The sequence below is a fragment of the Emydura macquarii genome, unplaced genomic scaffold (assembly GCF_026122565.2).
Source record: "Emydura macquarii macquarii isolate MOO-44397 ecotype Brisbane River unplaced genomic scaffold, CSIRO-AGI_Emac_v2 contig_2422, whole genome shotgun sequence".
Lineage (NCBI taxonomy): Eukaryota > Metazoa > Chordata > Testudines > Chelidae > Emydura > Emydura macquarii.
In genome coordinates, this window is record NW_027132559.1 from 33769191 (window position 1) to 33787316 (window position 18126).

At 38.4% G+C, this 18126-nt stretch overlaps 1 protein-coding gene across 8 annotated transcripts in view; it reads right to left on the bottom strand.

Moving 5' to 3' along the window:
* The window catches only part of CDK14 (cyclin dependent kinase 14), a 464786-nt gene that overhangs the window by 184958 nt on the left and 261702 nt on the right, over nt 1-18126 (bottom strand). For all 8 annotated transcript variants that reach the window (XM_067562226.1, XM_067562222.1, XM_067562224.1 and 5 more), the window contains one exon: nt 12291-12411. In XM_067562226.1, the coding sequence (XP_067418327.1) occupies nt 12291-12411 (121 nt within the window). The remainder of the gene's footprint in view (nt 1-12290; nt 12412-18126) is intronic.

The following is an 18126-nucleotide window of genomic DNA, read 5'->3' on the forward strand; positions in this document are numbered from 1 at the left end:
AATAGGGTCATGGGAGCAAAAAGAGGGATAACAATGGGGGAATCTGCTCAGCTTTTACATGTCGGCCCACGAAGGCAAGAAGTATGGGAAATAAACAGAAGGAACTGGAATTATTAGCACATAAGCAAATTATAAATTCATTGGCATCACAGAGACTGGAATAAATTCTATGACTGGAAAACTGGTATAGAAAGATATATCAGTGGTTTTTAAACTGGGGTATACATATCCCTAGGGGTACACAAATTCTCATCAGGAGTTACATGAGAAAAATCCTGTAATGGTGGACAACACATTTTATTTAGTAAGACTTGGCAATCTAATCATAGGTACATTATGACCCAAACTCAGATGGGGGTACATGGTAGACTGCATTATTTGAAAAGGGTATACCACATCAAAAGTTTGGAAACCACCGGGCATAGCTTGTTCAGGAAGGACAGGCCGGTGGGAAAGAAGGAGGGTATTGTTACCTTATACATCAAGAAAATATACATTTGGTCTGAGGTCCAGAAGGAAGCAAGTAACAGACTAGATGAAAGTCTCTGGGTGAAGATAAAAGGGGAAAGAAACAGGAGGGATGTCATGGCAGGTCTGTCACTACAGACCATAAAACCAGGAAGAGGAGGAGGCATTTGTAGAACAAACAACAGAAATATCAAAAACTCAAGCCCTGATAGTAATTGGGGACTTTAACTACCCAGATATCTGTTGGAAAACTAATACATCAAAATACAAAATGTCCAATAACTTCTTGAAATGTACTAAGTACAACTTCTTGTTTCAGCAAGTGGAAGGCATATCCAGAGGGACAGCCTTTTTAGGCTTGATTCTAACCAACACTGAGGAATTGGTTGCAAATCTAAAGGCTGAAGACAATTTGGGTGAAAGTGATCATGAAATGATAGTTTTGATTAATTTAAGGAAAAGAAGGAGTGAGAGCAGAAGAATAAGGACAGTGGACTTTAAAACCAGCTTTTCTGAAATCAGAGAACTGGTCGGAAAGGTTCCAGGGGGAAAAAAATCAGAGGAAATTAAGTTCAGGAGCCCTGGCAGTTTCTCACAGAGACAATATTAAAGGCACCATAGTGAACAATCCCTATGCAAAGAAAAGATAGGAAGAATAGTAAGAGGTCAATAACACTCCATCAGGAGCTCTTTAATGACATGAAGAATCAAAAAGGAATCCTACAAAAAGTGGAAACGAACATGAAATGAGTACAAAAGAATAGTGCAAATATGTTGGGACAAAATCAGAAAGACTAAAGCACAGTGCGTTATATCTAGAAAGGGTCATAAAAAGCAATAAGAAGAGGTTCTATAAATATATTAGGAGCAAGAGAAAGATGAAGGGGAGGGTAGGTCCTCTACTAGGTGTGGAAGGAGAACAACCGATGACATCAAGGAAGCTGAAGTGTTTAATGCCTCTTTTGCTTCTGTCTTTACTACAAAGGTAAATTGTGACCAGATACTTAACATAATTAATATTAAGAAAGGGAAGGTACGTAAGCCAAAATAGGAAAAGAAGAGGTTAAAGAATATTTAAATATATTAGATGTATGCAAGTCATCAAGGCCTGATTAAATTCATGCTAGTGTATTTAAGGAACTAACTAAAGCAATCTTGGAACCATTAGAGATTATCTTTGGGAACTCATGGAGGATGGGTCAGATCCCAGGGGAATAAAGAAGAGCAAACACAGAACCTATCTTTAAAAAGGGAAAGAAAGGGGAAATGGGGAATTATAGACCAGTCCACCTAACTTTGATACCAGGAAAGATACCGCAACAAATTATTAAATAATCCATTTATAATATGGTAATAGCCAACATTAATTTGTCAAGAACAAATCATATCAAACAAACCTAATTTTCTTCTGTGACAGTGTCACTGGCCTGGTGAATGGGGTGAAGCCGCAGATGTGATATTTCTTGATTTTAGTAAAGCTTTTGACACGTTCCCACATGACACTCTCATGAGCAAACTGGGAAAACGTGATCTAGATTAAATTAACATAAAGTGGTTGCAAAACTGGTTGAAAGACCATACTCAAAGAGTAGTTAATGGTTCGCTGTCAAATTGTATCTAGTAGTGCCATGCATGGGGTATATTCTGGATCTGATACTATTCAATATTTTCATTAATTACTTGGATAATGGAGTGGAGAGTATGTTTATAAAATCTGAGGAAGACACCAAGATGGGAGGGGTTGGCAAGCACTTTAGGAAGACAAGATTAGAATTCAAAATTACCTCGACAACTTGGAGAATCAGTCTGAAGTCAACAAGATGAAATTCAATAAAGACAAGTGCAAAGTTCTCCACTTAGAAAGGAAAAATGAAACGTATAACCACAAAATGGGGAAAAGCTGGTTGGTGGTACTACTGCTGAAAAGGATCTGGGGTTACAGAGGATAAATTGAATATGAATCTACAATGTGAAACAACTGCAAGAAAAGGTTAACACTCTGGGATGTATTAACAGCAGAGACATGGGAGGTAACTGTCACACTGTATTCAGCACTGGTGAGGCCTCAGCCAGATGGAGTACTGTGTCCAGTTCTGGGCACCACAACTTTAGGAAAGATGTAGTCAAACTGGGACGAATCCAAAGGAGAGCAACAAAAATGATAAAAGGTTTAGAAAACATGACCTATGAGGAAAAGTTAAAAAAACCTGGGCACTTTTACTCCTGAGAAAAGATGACTGGGGGGTGGGGGTGGGGAGGGGGCTCATAATAGTCTTCAAATATATGGGGGGGGGGGATACAGAAGATGGTGATCAATTGTTCTCTACGTCCAGCGAACGTAGGACAAGAAGTCATCACCTTAATCTGAACGAAGGGAGATTTAAGTTAATATTAGTAAAAGCTTTTTAACTATGAGGTAGTTAAGCAATAAAAACAAAGGCAAAAAGGGTGACTAACAATTACAGGAGTATCTCACTACCCAGTGTAGTAGGAAAAGCTTTTGCAAAAGTCATCTTAGTGAGCTTACAACAGCTGGCAAATCATGTTTACCTTGAATCACAGTACAGATTCAGGGCTGGAAGATCAACTATAGACATGATATTTTCCTTGCATCAACTTCAAGAAAAGTGCAGAGAACAAAACTGACCATTGTACATTGCCTTTGTGGACCTAACCAAGCATTTGACATGGTCAACAGAGCAAGTCTATTTGCAATATTAGAAAAGATAGGATGTCTATCAACCTTGTTAAGTCTTATATGTTCATTTCATGACAACATGAGAGCAAATGTCCAGTTTGATGGGTATACTCCAGCTTTGTGATGAAAAGTGGATTAAAGCATGGATGTGTTCTTCCCCCTACACTCTTTGGAATCTTATTCTCAGTCTTCTGCACTGTGTGTTTAAGGACATGAAAGATGGAGTGTGTCTTCATACAAGATAAGATGGGAAACTCTTCAATCTCTCACAATTTCAGGCAAAGACTAAAATAAAAAAGGTGCTAACCAGGGAATTTCTATTTACTGATGATGCTACCTTTATAGCCCACGATGAAGATCTACTACAAGAACTCATGTGACACCTTTCAAGTGCCTGTCAGCCATTTGTTTCCATCATCAGCATTAAGAAAATGGTTGTGTTAGGACAGGGGGTTCCACAAAATCCTTTCATCACCTTAAATGCAAACCAGCTAGAAATAGTCCAAAAGTTCAGCTATTTAGATTCAACAGTGACTATCAACCTCTCACTGGGTGAAGAACTAAGTTTCACATTGGAAAAGCTGCCACCACCTTTAGTAGACTAACTAAAGAGCGTGGAACAACTCAAAGCTTACCATCAAGACAAAAATGCTAGTGTACCAAGCTTGCGTCTTCCGAACTCTCATGTATGCTGGGGAAACATGGACATCTTACGCTCATCAGAAGAAAAGGTTAAACAGTTTCCACTTACACTGCTTAAGCCATATACTCAACATCAAATGGCAAGATAAAGTTACCAAAGTAGAAGTTCTTCAAAGGGCAAATGTACCAAATGTGACAGCCTTACTTAAGCAAAGACGACTGTGCTGGCTGGGCCATCTGAGGAGGTTGGAAGATGGACTCATACTTAAGGACGTACTATATGGGGAGCTATCAGAGGAAATAAGAACAACAGAACGTCCCAAGCGTTGCTATAAAGACGTATGCAAACAAGACATGAAGGTATTTGGAATTGATCTTGACCAATGGGAAACCTTGGCAAGTGATCATAACAAGTGGCGCCATCATCTCCATCAAGGCATCAAAGTCATGAGGAGCCAACTCCTACAGTTTGAAAAGGAAAAGAGCTTGTAGGCAGCAAGCTGCTCCCAACCAATGGATATATATTTGCAATAACTGCCAAAGACTATGCAAATCTCAGATTGGACTATTTAGTCACATGAGACATTGCAAACCAGCTACATTATAGGCTGCACACTCCACCGTCTCTCGAAGATGAAAGGATGCCAAAAGGTTAAACAATGGAATGGGCTTCTAAGGGAGGTTATGGAATCCCCAACGTTAGAGGTTTTTAAGAACAGGTTAGACAAACACCTGTCAGGGATGGTCTATACTTGGTCCTCCCTCTGCACAAGGGCTGGACTAGATTACAACTTGAGGACTGTGATAGGGTGTGTTCCCCACACTCACCCTGAAGGAGTTAATGTAGGTCAGAGGGGCCCAATTAACCTATCCGGCTGCAAGCTGCGGTATAGTTAGGCTGACAGGAAAACCCTAATTAGGGGAAGCTCACTTGTGCAGGAACAGGCAGGTCTTCAATAAAGCCAGGGAGCTAGTAGCAGAAAGGGGTTGCAGGGAAGCACTCTGCAATTACTCCCTGTGAGAAGGCAGTTTAGGCTGGCAAACCCAGGGTGGGAGGAGTGGCAGAAGGTTTAGAAGGCTCAGGGAAAAGGCAGCAAGATTTAGGATGGTACAGACCTTGGATGCTGTTTAGAGGGTCCCTAAACTGAAACCCAGAATAGAGGGTGAGCCTGGGTTCCCCTACTTGTCACTGGGGAAGTGGCATCGTCAGGGCAGTGAATGAGAAGACTGCTTGAGACCATTTGTAAGGAAAGACTTTGATACTCTGGAAGTGGAGGACTATAGTGCCCTGGCCAGAGGGCCAAGCCACGAAGACAGAGCACCCTACGCCACAGACAGACAGACAGACAGACAGACAGCAAGGCATGTAGTGAGCAGTGGAAGGGGGTGCTGGACCTGGAAAGAGCTGATCCCCAGAGTGGCGAGGAGGCACCTCTAGCTGTGAGTGAACCCAGTGACAAGGACTCTTCCAACCATACATTTCTATTACTCTGATTCTATATTTATTCAGAACAACTGCATGCTCCTACTTGATTGTACTTATTAATGAAGCTGGTCAAAAAACAAGGTGGTTTTTTTTAACCGGTGAAAAATTTCAGCCAAAATCCAAAATATTTAGATTCAGAAATATTGCTGCAGTAGCTCACGGCAGTTGTCACTTGGGTGCCTCAGGCTTCCATTCTCCTTTATGGGCTGAGCTCCATGGTAAGTCTACATCTCCTGTGACTGTCTCCTTTCTTGGAGAGGAGGGACAGTAACACCCAGCTGTTGTGTATCATGGGCAATGTTGTCCAGCCAGGGAGCCTGGCCCTTTGGAGGTGAATGGGGACAGGAGGCAACCAAACTACAACTCCCATGAAGCACTGCATCAGTACATCAAAATAAAAATATTTTGACTTTTTCAACAAAATGATGTTTTGTTGATGAAAAAATTTAAATTTTTCACAAGGTAAAATTTTTTTTTATTCACATTAGTTCTGAAAGGTGTGGTCAAATTCATTGCTGGCTCATTTAGCTGCCTAAAAACTATGGTTCTGAAGAGTAGTTCTGTGTTTCTCCTCTCCCTGCTGCAATATTCAATTACACATAAAACACACCCCGTTTGCAAGCTCACTTTATGTAACTAAACTTGGTTGCTCGGATTTTGAGAAAACAGAACACAGAAGGGTTCATAAACACAACTGAAGTGAATGTCATTTTAAAATGAGCAGCATTTGTGCAGCAAAATTTTTATATTGAATATGTGTTTCCTATTCTTCAGGAGTTTTTGGCTTTTTTTGTTTCCTTTGTGGAATAAGGAGATTTGAAAACTGAATTCTCTGCCATGTATGAAACATCTCTAAAACTGACACACCTCTGTTGAAATGCATAATCCCAAACTAAAGAAAATATTCTTCAGAAAGAGGAAACTAAAATTAAATGTGTTTCCCACACCTATGAACAAAAGAGGATTCCTCATATGAACCTGACCCTGGGAGAATTTTCCAATCACAGATTAATTCAGCCAATAAAACGTCTCATTGTCAGTTTCTTCTCCAGAAGTTTAATTAAGAATATCTTGACGGTTATCACAGCATCCTGACCTCTTAAGGATTAACATTTCTCTAGAGTGGAACTTATTATGATAAAAAACATCAAAGACTAAAGAACCAATTTTCCCTACTGTTGTCTCTCTCTCTTTTGGGCCTCAAACAACTAGTTCTTCACAGTGAACTGGGATTACTTGCCCCACACTCTTTCATTGAAAACTGTTTACAAGGGATGTAAAATAAAGATGCCTTTGCTATGTCCCTTGTGCAACTAGATAATTTAATGAACCTGTGCCCCAAAGACAACCATTTTTATATAATAACTTAATTGTTGTCATAGGTCTGGATTGGAGAAGTATTCATGAAAGCAGACATAGGATTATGGTAAACACTTAATTCTGCTCTCCAATAATGGGAGAACAGATTACAATAGCAAAATAGGGCTCACTGTACTTGTGCGGGGGGAAATGGATTGTGCATATATAGGATATAAACCTTGATATGAATACTTGAGATCAGCACTGAGATCACTGTCATCCCAGCTGCTACAAAGTTAAATAAATTAATGTAAATCTGAAGACAGAGATTTAATGAAGATAATGATGATCTAATATGCAATGGCATTACATTTGACAGGCAAAGTTATAAGCGATTTCTTCCACAGAAATAAGCATAGTTAACGTTAATTCATAGAATTAAAATTTAAAAACTGGCACATAGCTTCTTTTACCTCAGTTGTGACTAACAATTTATATCTTATCAGGCATTCATTGTATCTTTTAAAAGAAAGAAATCTGTAGTATGGTTGTGATACAATAAGACAGTTGCCAGACAGCTGGCAACTATAGATTATAGCCAGCTACATGTTAAAATAAAATAGCCATAGTGACGTTCAGCTTTTAAAAAACAGATGTAGCAGTGCTTATGTTGTGAGAATCAAAAAGCTATTAATAACTTGTTTAAAACAAGGATCTCCGCAACGAAAGCTCAGTTCTTCTTGTAAGGGACAAGCAAACAGGTAAGTATACCATGTTTTTTACATTTTCATATTACCTATAAATGGTTTTTAGTGTTTTATAAAACATTTTGGTTTAAAGATTATTTCTCCTGCACTGTCTTTCAAAGAACAGTAAAATCCAAGGATTAAGAAAATGTATACCAGAGGGAGTGCTAAACGGTACTCTTACCTACCAGCAAGTCCTCATCAAGGAAAAAAACATATCTAAGGCTATCATAACTCCTTGATTCAGTCTATTGTTGCCTAATATGTTCACACAATGCCACAGTCTCATATGCTGACAAATGTAAATCCCAACGCACATTTCATTGATTTCCATCACTAGCTGACACCATTAATGTATGTATGTCTTCATTAATATTCTTTTACTGCCAGTAGCTATTTAAACAGAAAGCTGGAAAATGTAATACTGTATGTGGATCATTAGCTTTTAGTTACTATCCTAATGCCCTACTATGGCAAATGAAGCGTAAAAATAGCCCGCAGCCACTGCCACCTGCTTCCCTGACACTGTCCAGTGGTTAATATTTGCACTCCTCTCTTACAGCTGATTTTCTACTCAATAACAGATCCATGTTCAATTCCTTAGGAACCCCAATTAAATCTCATTTATCGTGGCTAAAGTCAATACCCTGTGATCTTTTTTCTAAATGGAAAAAGCAGAGGTGTATTTTATCTCAATACTATATAAATATTTCAGTAAAGTGACTGCCTGCTTTTGTAATGAAGATGTATGTGAGAATGAGGACACAGAATGGCACACAGTATTTAACATAAGGACAAAACACTAATAATTGTATATGGATATTAATGTCACACAAACACAGACATACTTGTTGGTAATGAATTATCTTGGTGTGTGATGTAAGCAAGAATTCTCTCTCTGTCTCTTCATTCTGGGAAATCATTACTTAGTCTTAATTTAATTGTGGCCCAGTAATGTGCTGCTGCTATAAAAGAGCTCCCATACTATCTGTTCTCCAATATGCCTTACTGTTAGCTGTACCACATTAACAAAAATGATTTCAACATGCAGTATCTTCTGCATTGCCTGCATATAAACTGGGGAGCATATGTGTGGGGTGGGGGACGTGTGGGGGACCGACTCGCTGTACAGTCGTTTAATGTGCCATCTGAGTGAACTGGGTGCTCTGACTAACATTCTGATCCTGTGATTGCTCCATATCAGAAAAAAATATATTATTTGCCATTGGACTGGATTCATAGCTTTGCTAGATACGATCAGTGCTGCCTCGTTTGTCATTTGGAACAAAGCTATCTCCATAGGCACCCTGGATCTCTTTTGGGCGTGTGCTAAAGGTCCTCCTATCAGGGGATATCAATACATTTATGTCAGTTATTTAAGACCTTTTTTTTGTGTCCTCCAGCAAGCACCCTTGCCTCACCTCCAAGATACAAACATAGATTATGATTACATTTGCCAAATAGCAGTTTGGTTAGGTCCTTCTTGGATTTGATATTTATTAGAGTGCTCTCTCTCTATAATATAGGATGGGATGCAGAGATAAAATTTCTAGATATCAACGACTGCCTCTTGGAACAATTAATCCTGGAACCCACAAGGAGAGAGGCAATTCTTGATTGACTCTTAAGTAGTGCACAGGATCTGGTCCAAGAGGTGAATATAGCTGAACTGCTCAGTAATACCAACCATAAAGTAATTAGATTTAACATTCTCAGGGCGGAAGGGAGGGAGGAAATACCAAAGATACCCATGTTGCCTGTATAGCAAATCTAAAATACCTCTGTTACATATTTATGGTTTAATTTGGTCTCCAGTTTGGCACAGTAATTCTACACAGCTCAGAAGAACGCTCTATGTCTTTTTTAGTAAAATATTTGCTAATAGAACTGGTAAAAAATGCCAGTTATTTTTTGTGAGGAATTTCTAAAATATTTTGCTTAAAAAAAAAATCCTGTGAAAATGAAGACCCTAATAATGGCCATACTGGGTCAGACTAATGGTCCATCTAGCCCAGTATCCCGTCTTCTAACGGTGGCCAATGCCAGCTGCTTCAGAGGGAATTAACAGAACAGGTAATGATCAAGTGATTATCCTGTTGCCCATTCCCAGCTTCTGGCAAGGCATGATTTCCCTTTACAAAAACCATGTTGACCTTCCCCAACAAATCATGTTTGTCTATGAGTCTGATAATTCTGTTCTTTACAATAGTGTCAACCAAATTTGCCTGGTACTGAAGTTAGGCTTACCGGCCTCTAATTGCCAGCATCACCTCTGAAGCTTTTTTTAAAATTAGTGTCACATTAGCTATTCTCCAGTCATCTGGTACAGAAGCTGATTTAAATGATAGGTTACATACCACAGTTAGTAGTTCTACAATTTCACATTTGAGTTCCTTCAGAACTCTTAGGTGGATACCATCTGGTCCTGGTGACTTACTACTGTTTAATTTATCGATTTGTTCCAAAACCCTCCTCTAATGCCACCTCAATTTGAACAATTCCACAGATTGGAAAGAATGGCTCAGGTTTGAGAATCTCCCTCACATCCTCAGCTGTGAAGACTGATGCAAAGAATTCATTTAGTTTTTCCGCAATGGCCTTATCTTCCTTGATTGCTCCTTTAGCATCTTGATCATCCCACTGGTTGTTTAGCAGGCTTCCTGCTTCTTATGTACTTAAATGTTTCAGTTTTCAATGAAAAACCAAAAACCAAAGAAGTTTTGATCTTCAAAAACCATTTTTGGCAAAAAATAAAAATAAAAAAATCAGTTTTCAAAAACTAAAAACTGATAATCCAATCAAACCCCCAAATGTTTTAGTGATTTTTGTTGTTGAAAAGCTAAAAAATTTCAAACAAAATGAAAAATTTCCACAAAGTTTTGGTTTTGGTCAAAAAAGCCATTCTACAACAAAAAGAATTTTGACCAAATCTATTTATGATTTTTGCAGAGAGAACATTTAAAAATGCTCCCTTTTTTTTGAAAATTTCCCATTTTTCTTGAAGATCTTTGGGTTCCTCTAGATAAAAGTCACCATCCTCACAATTCCATACTTGCACACATGCATGCAGAGAGAGATAACATCTGATCATTTAGGAGAAATTTGAATAAATTAAACACATGGAGTTTTTCTTTTCATGATTACCTACATGGACTATGCCAAGATTAGCTGACAGAAATGCTCAGATCCATCAGTTATTTTCATTGTCTAATGCACCCAGACTCACCAGCTGTGCTCTGAATGTACCCCTATCAACCCAGATTGCTCTCTGGGCAGAGACGAGACTCTGGTATATATTGAGGGGGTCTGGGATGGGAAACAGTGCCTGAAGGACTCTTCAGAACCACTTCTTTGGCTCGCTGAGGCACCAGGCAGTCACACTATGGCAGAGTGTTTATGTACTGAGGCACTGGCTCTTCAACGGCTTCCCATGGCACTGCTACATTAAATGTTCTCTACAAGGGTCGATATTCTAATATTTATAGTATGTAGCCTATAAGTGGACAGAACACTGCAAGATACTTTACTAATCTCTGCCCCCAGGAATTTGAGACCTACAAGGACAACAGTATAGTTCTTGATGGGAAACAAAGAATGAGCTGCCCAGAGAAAGGTAATGTTTGTTTCAATGTTCCCTGCTCCCAGGCTTGCAGGAGCAATGAAAGCTTAGTCATGCACAGTTTTTCCTCCAGGCAAAAAGGATATTCCTGTTCTAAAATATTACTTTTCAGCTTTAAACAAATGCTCTTTAATTCAATGAGGCAAATATTTCAGACAGAGGGTGAAAGTCGCTTCCCTCTTAATCGCTAATTTACAACATATGTTCCTTTTTACTTTTACTTAAAATTGTCTCTATAAATTAAAATAAGATAATTCTATACTCATACAGAACTTACAGTTTATGCAATAAGACAAAAAAGTGTCAATTTCCTTAAAAATGAACTATAGCTAAATGGTGATTTGTTTAATAGAACTGGGCCAGTAGTATGTGATTTTTTTTAAAATGAAATGATACTATATTTTAAAACAAATTAACTAAAAATAATTTCCTCTACACAGCAATGAGACTTTATTAAACTAGTAAGAATAAGATGAAAGATTTTCCTTCTCTACCTGTATGTAAAAGTCCTCATCTCATGGCTCTGTGTTTCTCTTGAAACAGCTGATACCACCACTAAATGCAGAAGTGGCACAGGTAATGTAGGTGTTAAGTGATCTCAACATACTACAAGGTAAACAAAGAACCCTAAGCACGGGTCTTAACAAATAAAAAAGCTTTTCAGTTCACTACAAAATTAAGTAACACTACTATCATGCGCTAGCTAGCGCATACTATGGATATTACACTGCCCTGTACTGGATAGCATAAGAACTGTCATATGTTAACATACTACCAATAGCTAAGGTAGATTCTCCTTTTGATCAAAGGGCAGTGCTTTTGTAACCGACTCTGAGTTTTATACCTGCTATTGCTATGAAGTTGAGTGGACACAGTGATGGTGAGCGGCATAGTGACAAATGCAAGGTCCTAACTAGCCACGGATTTGTAACAATAGTTTTGCTGTTATGCTGTTATTATACTGCACTGTATTGTATGTATCTTGAATTATGGTGATTCCCTTTTTCCCTATTTTTTGCTAGGAGATAAAATCTACCTTCTGCAAAACAAAATTTCAGATGAAGACCACAAAAGATATGCAATATAATTAAATTGCATCTCTGAAAAGTGTTATTGTTCATGCTAGTCATGTATCATTACTGGACACCTGCTGTAAAGTGCTGGATATACAGACGGGGGATGCTCTCAGGAAGTAGTATTTGGGAGGATCCACAAGGATTAGCATACATAGGCAGTCTATCCTACACTATTAATCTTAGTACATATTTGTCTACAATAAGTCAAAGCCAAAGCACCTAGATGGATTATCCTGTATAAGGATGCTATTCTTACCACATGTCAAGGCAGGTGGAATATTCTGTTGAGCCCAAAAGGACATCTGGAGGTCTGTACCACAAGGTAACCACTTCATTAGAGTACGTGTGGCTGGGGACTGATTTGGCTCTTGCAAGGCCTGTAAGATAAATACAATAAAAAAGCAATAAGCATAAAGAGAACAAAGAAATATTGTACAGTTCAGATCTTAAAATGCTATGCGTGTCATATGAACCTGGATGTGTGTTGCATGCAAGACTGCTTTTTGTTTCTTCTGACCTAGAAGTAAGTTAGTTAGTGAAGGAACATAATAAACTCTATCATATAGTACATAGCTAAAACAGATTTGCTGTTATTATGAAAGAACTATAAGACACGTCTTTGATAACTATAACCACTGAAGCATCTTACATTTTTATTTGTATTTTTATAGCTATAGATATAAAAAAATCTGTTGTGGGAATAATCTGAAAGAAATAGGTGTCATCTGGAATTTTATCTTTCACATTTATTTAGCATTCTTAAAACACAGTATTCAAAAGTAAATCAGATAAATCCCTAAAGGTCATTTATTCAAAGCGAGGAAGAACTAACCCAGCATGACAACACAATTCAAGACAACAGGTGGATTTTTATAGGGAATTAATGACTCCTATGAAAGGTTTAGCTTATATTTACATAAGGAAAAATACACTGAAAATATATTTGAAATTTCAAGCATATGTTTTGGTGCTCCTGTATGCAAGACAAACAAAAAAGGTTGCCATTTCCTACACCATTCATCTTTCAACTCATCACTTTTCTGCACTGATAACCTTTCATTTCAATGGTATTATAATTATAATAAAAATAAAAGTGAGGAAAATCCAATGCAAACTGCACTGCAGTGGGAATTTTCCAGAGCAGCCTAACCTCCCTTAGTCTACAGATTCAGAGTCAAATTTTAAAATAGTAGTGGCCCATACAAAGAATACTCAAAAGTGTACAATCACTGTTACATCCATAATTATTAATATTGTGCATGTAAATCAAGTAATTGCATGTGCAAAAGACTTTATTCCCTAATTCCCAGAGGTTGAGCATTGGGAAACTCAGTTTCTGGAAGGTCTGGGAGCAAGAAAAACTGTTTTCTCTCTAATGAAACGTACCAATCCACAGTCTATTGAAAGAGCAGCATTTACCATGGTCATCCTTAAATCCTGCCAACTGCCTTAGATAACTAAATAATATTACCTTAGCAATTGCCATGTACTCTATAGAAGTATAGGGACATCCAAGGCATACTCCTAAAACTTGCAATTTTTTAGGCGTGATCACTGCGTGCTGACAGAGAACTTATTCTATCCTTTCTTACAAGTAAGGGACCACGATTCAGGGACAGGGGCACTTTCAAGGCTAAGATAAGGTGGTAGAACTCTCCCTGCACAGTCTGCTCCTGATTGCTTTTCTACAGACATGTTCCAGTATTCTAAAAGCTGCTGTCTTCACAACCCCTGAAGTTGGGGGATACAGAGCGTATACAAGTAATGGGAACCAGGAGCACACCTTGCTGGATTTTCATCTGCTAAGAGAAGGAAAGTCAATTTCCTTCCACAAGACAATGAAATTACTAAAACAGAAGGTCACTATCAGTTCTCTTACCTCACTGAAATCTTTAAAAGGGGAACCAAAACAAATTCATTTAGTGAAAGATTACAAACTACAAGAGGAATTTACAATGAGAGTTTACATGTAAGTGAAGATCAGAATCTTGTCACGATCAGCAACAAATATTTTTAAAACCAAAAATGAAAATTAAGGACTGCATGCCTGAAGTTGAAACAAAGGACATTTCCACTTTTATAGCTAATACTTTCGAGAAGTGATTTAAGAACAATTAATCCCAGTGAATATATTACCATAGTAACGCTGGCAAATTCTGTGCAGAGACTGGGTTATCTGCTGATTATACACATTAGACATGTGTAGGAAGATAGTTTAACTGGCACACCAGAATTTTAAAAACAAAAACATTTCAGAAATTAATAATCATTCTTTGTTCAGTTTTACATCTTCCAACATTTTTTCCATTTTGTTTCCCTGGGTATAAATCAGCCCAGTATTTTCTGTTGTACTGAATTCCGTGTCGGAAAGTGTAGTGCCAGTTTCTTGGGAAAAGTACATTGGACATCTTGCAGAACCTAAGACACCTACAGAGCCCTGGGTTGTGACTACAGGTTTATGCTTTTAGAAGATCAGAGACAGTGGATACTCGTACGTTAATTAAGATGAGTAACTACGAATTCCCAGCATGAACGAGCAGGTAAGAGTCTGAAGTGTTTGAAAGGCAATTTTTACTTATATCCCACATAATTAAAGGGAGTGTCACCTTCTAGCCAGATTGAGATGTGGAGGACCTCAGCTAGATTCCAGTGTGGAACAGAGGGAAACATATGGAAATCCTCATACTCCTAAATTTACAAGGAGGTACCTGTAATGGGGTCCCCCAGGGTGCAACCTGAAAACTGGGAATGCCCTGCCCTCTTCACTCTCCAGCCTGGGCTGTCCTTCACAATGCCTTACTAGTGACAAGCAGCAATCCTCTCCTGGAGCTGGTATCACCTAGCCCAACAGAATGCAGAGCACCACACCCTGCTAGATCACTTGAACATTAACCTGGGATGTCTCTCACTCTGTGATGCTGACAACAAGCTACATTTATACAGCCATCTACAGGCAGAGACACACCCAACTGATTTATATGAGTGCCTTGCTTAGCCACTTATGAACCAACAATAGAGGCACCAGCCAAACACCCCCCCCCCCCCCCACACACACACACTGTTCGTCAGAACTGCACCAAAAGGAGTCTATCCCCAAAATGATATTAATAAGTCTGCTCCCCCCTCATTGTGGGGAAGACATGCAACAGCTTTTGTTACTGAGTTAAGATTCCTAGAAACTCCAATTCAAGATCACGCTGATTGAGATAAAACATTAAACAAGTTTATTAATGACAGAAAAATAGATTTTAAGTGATTGTAAGTGGCAAGTGTAAAGAGATTAACAGTAGTTACCAAAAGAAATAAACCTAAGATTGCAGTCTAAAGTTCTACACACTAACGGAATTTGACCCTAAAAATTATCTCACCCTGAGAGATGGTAGATGCAGGCTACCAATCCTCAGTTCACAGGCAAAATCTGTGAAAAATCCCCTCCCCCAGTTCAAAGTTCTTTGTCTTTCTGCCGTTTCTTAAGATGTTGAGTTGTGGGAGAGTGAAGGCAAGTGCTGATGTCACGCTCCCCCTTTTATAGTCTGTTTCAGCTTGCTGGAACAATCGGGGCTCGTGACCTATGGGGGCATCCTCATTGGTCAGCCACCCCCCATTGTGAACATGCACCTTACTGTGAAGCCTCAACTGTAAACAATAGTGGAATATATTCTTGAATGAGTGAGAGATAGTTATTAGCACTGTCTGGCCACTCCATTGTTGTGCCTGAAAGGCTGTTTGTGGGAGTTTCCCACCTTGTAACATGTTCTATTAACATGTCCAATGCTGTTGCATAACTTCACATACAATGAATGGTAGCACATACAATCCAACAAGATGTTAATGTTCAGCAAATCAAGGCTTTTAAAATAATACCAAACAAGGAATACTTTGTACAGAACATATAATTATATGACACTGGTGAATATGGGGGTTTTGGGGTGTTGTTTTGTGACACAGGGTGTCTCAGTACCTATAAGAGAGGGGGAAAGAGATGAAAATCCATCCTGCCAGAAGGAGCCCCTCTTGCCAAACAGAAAATGTGTTGCCTGAACTAAGGTAGAGAAAATAAAAGAAACTATTCTTGGTTCAGATTTAAGTAGGTGGTTCTAGATTACCTGCACTTCGAAAATATTCATGACACCACTTTACTGACTGCCACCTGATTGGCTGGCACATGGAGCTGGCCAGCCCAGATGCAGCTTTTCGCCAGCACAGACTATCTTTCCAACCACCTTGGATCAGCTCTTTTGGCCTGCCCTTCCTGTTTCTTCCAGCCCCTGGTTGCCTCTACTGCTGCCATATCTCCTCTTCCATGGATACCTTAACTTTAACTAAACCTATCACAGATTTTCTAACTGCCACTTTTTCAGAGTGCCACCTTTGATCCCCCTCTCCTAAACCCAGTTTGTTTGCCAATTTATCCCTTATCTTTAAATCTGCTCCTGATCCCCCAGCCACCATAAAACAAAGTCATCACAGGTTAGTCACTGTAACTGGCTTCTCAGACAGTTGTCTGAGTGGGTTGCTTTCACTGCTGCAAGAAAAAAAATGATGAACAGCGCCTTAGAGCGTAAGAAAACTATGTATCCTAAAATGAGTTGAGATTGTTTTTGGGTTAGTGTTAAGCAACTTCAGTGTAGCAAAGTAACAAAATGGCATCGGATAGGTGTAAGGATGTCTTTGTTTGAAACATGGCCTAAATTTTTCTATTTGTGCATGTAGACCAGTTAGGTGACTGATTGGCTAAACTGCAAGTGCAACTACAGTAACTGAGCATGTAACTTACGCACATTTAGATTCATATGTTCAAACTGAGTGCATGCACTTTGGATTGTCCTAAGGCATGAAATAATATTTTCCTCCTTTAGAAAATTTTTGGATTTATTTAAATACAAAACCATCAAAAATATATATGAGAAACTAACAAGACAGTATTTCTTGTTTTGATTCACCAGATATGAATAAGTGACAGTTACCATTTTTTCAAATATCCTTTTGCAAAGAAATTGTTGCATATTTTATACCATTTGTGCATTCAAATATGCTTACTCATGCAAAATTTATTTAACTGCGTCTTTCAGCTGAAGGAAAACTGTAGGGTAGGATTAATTAGCACAGCATGTTCGATCACTTTCTTTAAGGGTTCCTTGTCTGTTTCCATGGTTACGCCACAGGAAGAGACAATCTCTTTTGAAAAAGACAGTTTATGGTTGATCATCAAAACTTCTAATCTTAATGGCTAGAGTGAATAAAAAGCCAAAAGGTAAATGGAAGAGATCACTAGGTGAATACACAATATTTGCATACTGCTGCTTATACGCTTTTGAACTGAAGATATACAGTGATAACTTCATGACAGTTCAGTTAAGTATCTTTTAGCTCCTGTGCCTTTGGACAGATAAAAGGTCACCAGTACCAATACCCTGCCGCTATCGTCCTATTCTTAAAGTAATGAGACAACCATAAGGCCAGTTACTAGAAATCAGGTCGCATCAAGCCCACTATGGAACTTTTGTATAATTGTTCAAAGAGCTGTGTTATTAGGTTTGTGTATTATTCTGTGTATTGAATGTTACATTTAGTTGAAACTGAATGAAACAATAATGCATTACATTCTAATATTTTAGATGATGTAATTTACCTGTATTATGAGAAAAGGTACAACTTTCTTTAAATTTTTCTTAGTAAATTACAGATTCAAGAATATTTTACAATGGCCATGGATGCACATTCAACACATTCAACACTCAGTTCCCAATATATTTTAGTTTTTACCACCAAAATACTCAGACTGCCACATCCTCTGTGTTAAAAAAAGTCTTAAATATATGAAGATGTTTCATTGTTTGGCAAATATGATTTTCTCCCTTTGTCGAGCCTTATCTTGCACCTCTGGCTCAGGGAAACAGTGTCTGAATTTCTCTAATCTCTTTTATTGGCAAACACACACACAGCCTTATTACTTAATATTTTTATTTTGTATTTACAGTTTAAAGGACATAATAGTTTATGCCCTTTGCATGTGTACTGCTAGATGTGTGGCACAAATCTCTCTCTCATCTCTCTAGCCATTTGATAGCTATCTAGCCAACTCTGTGTCC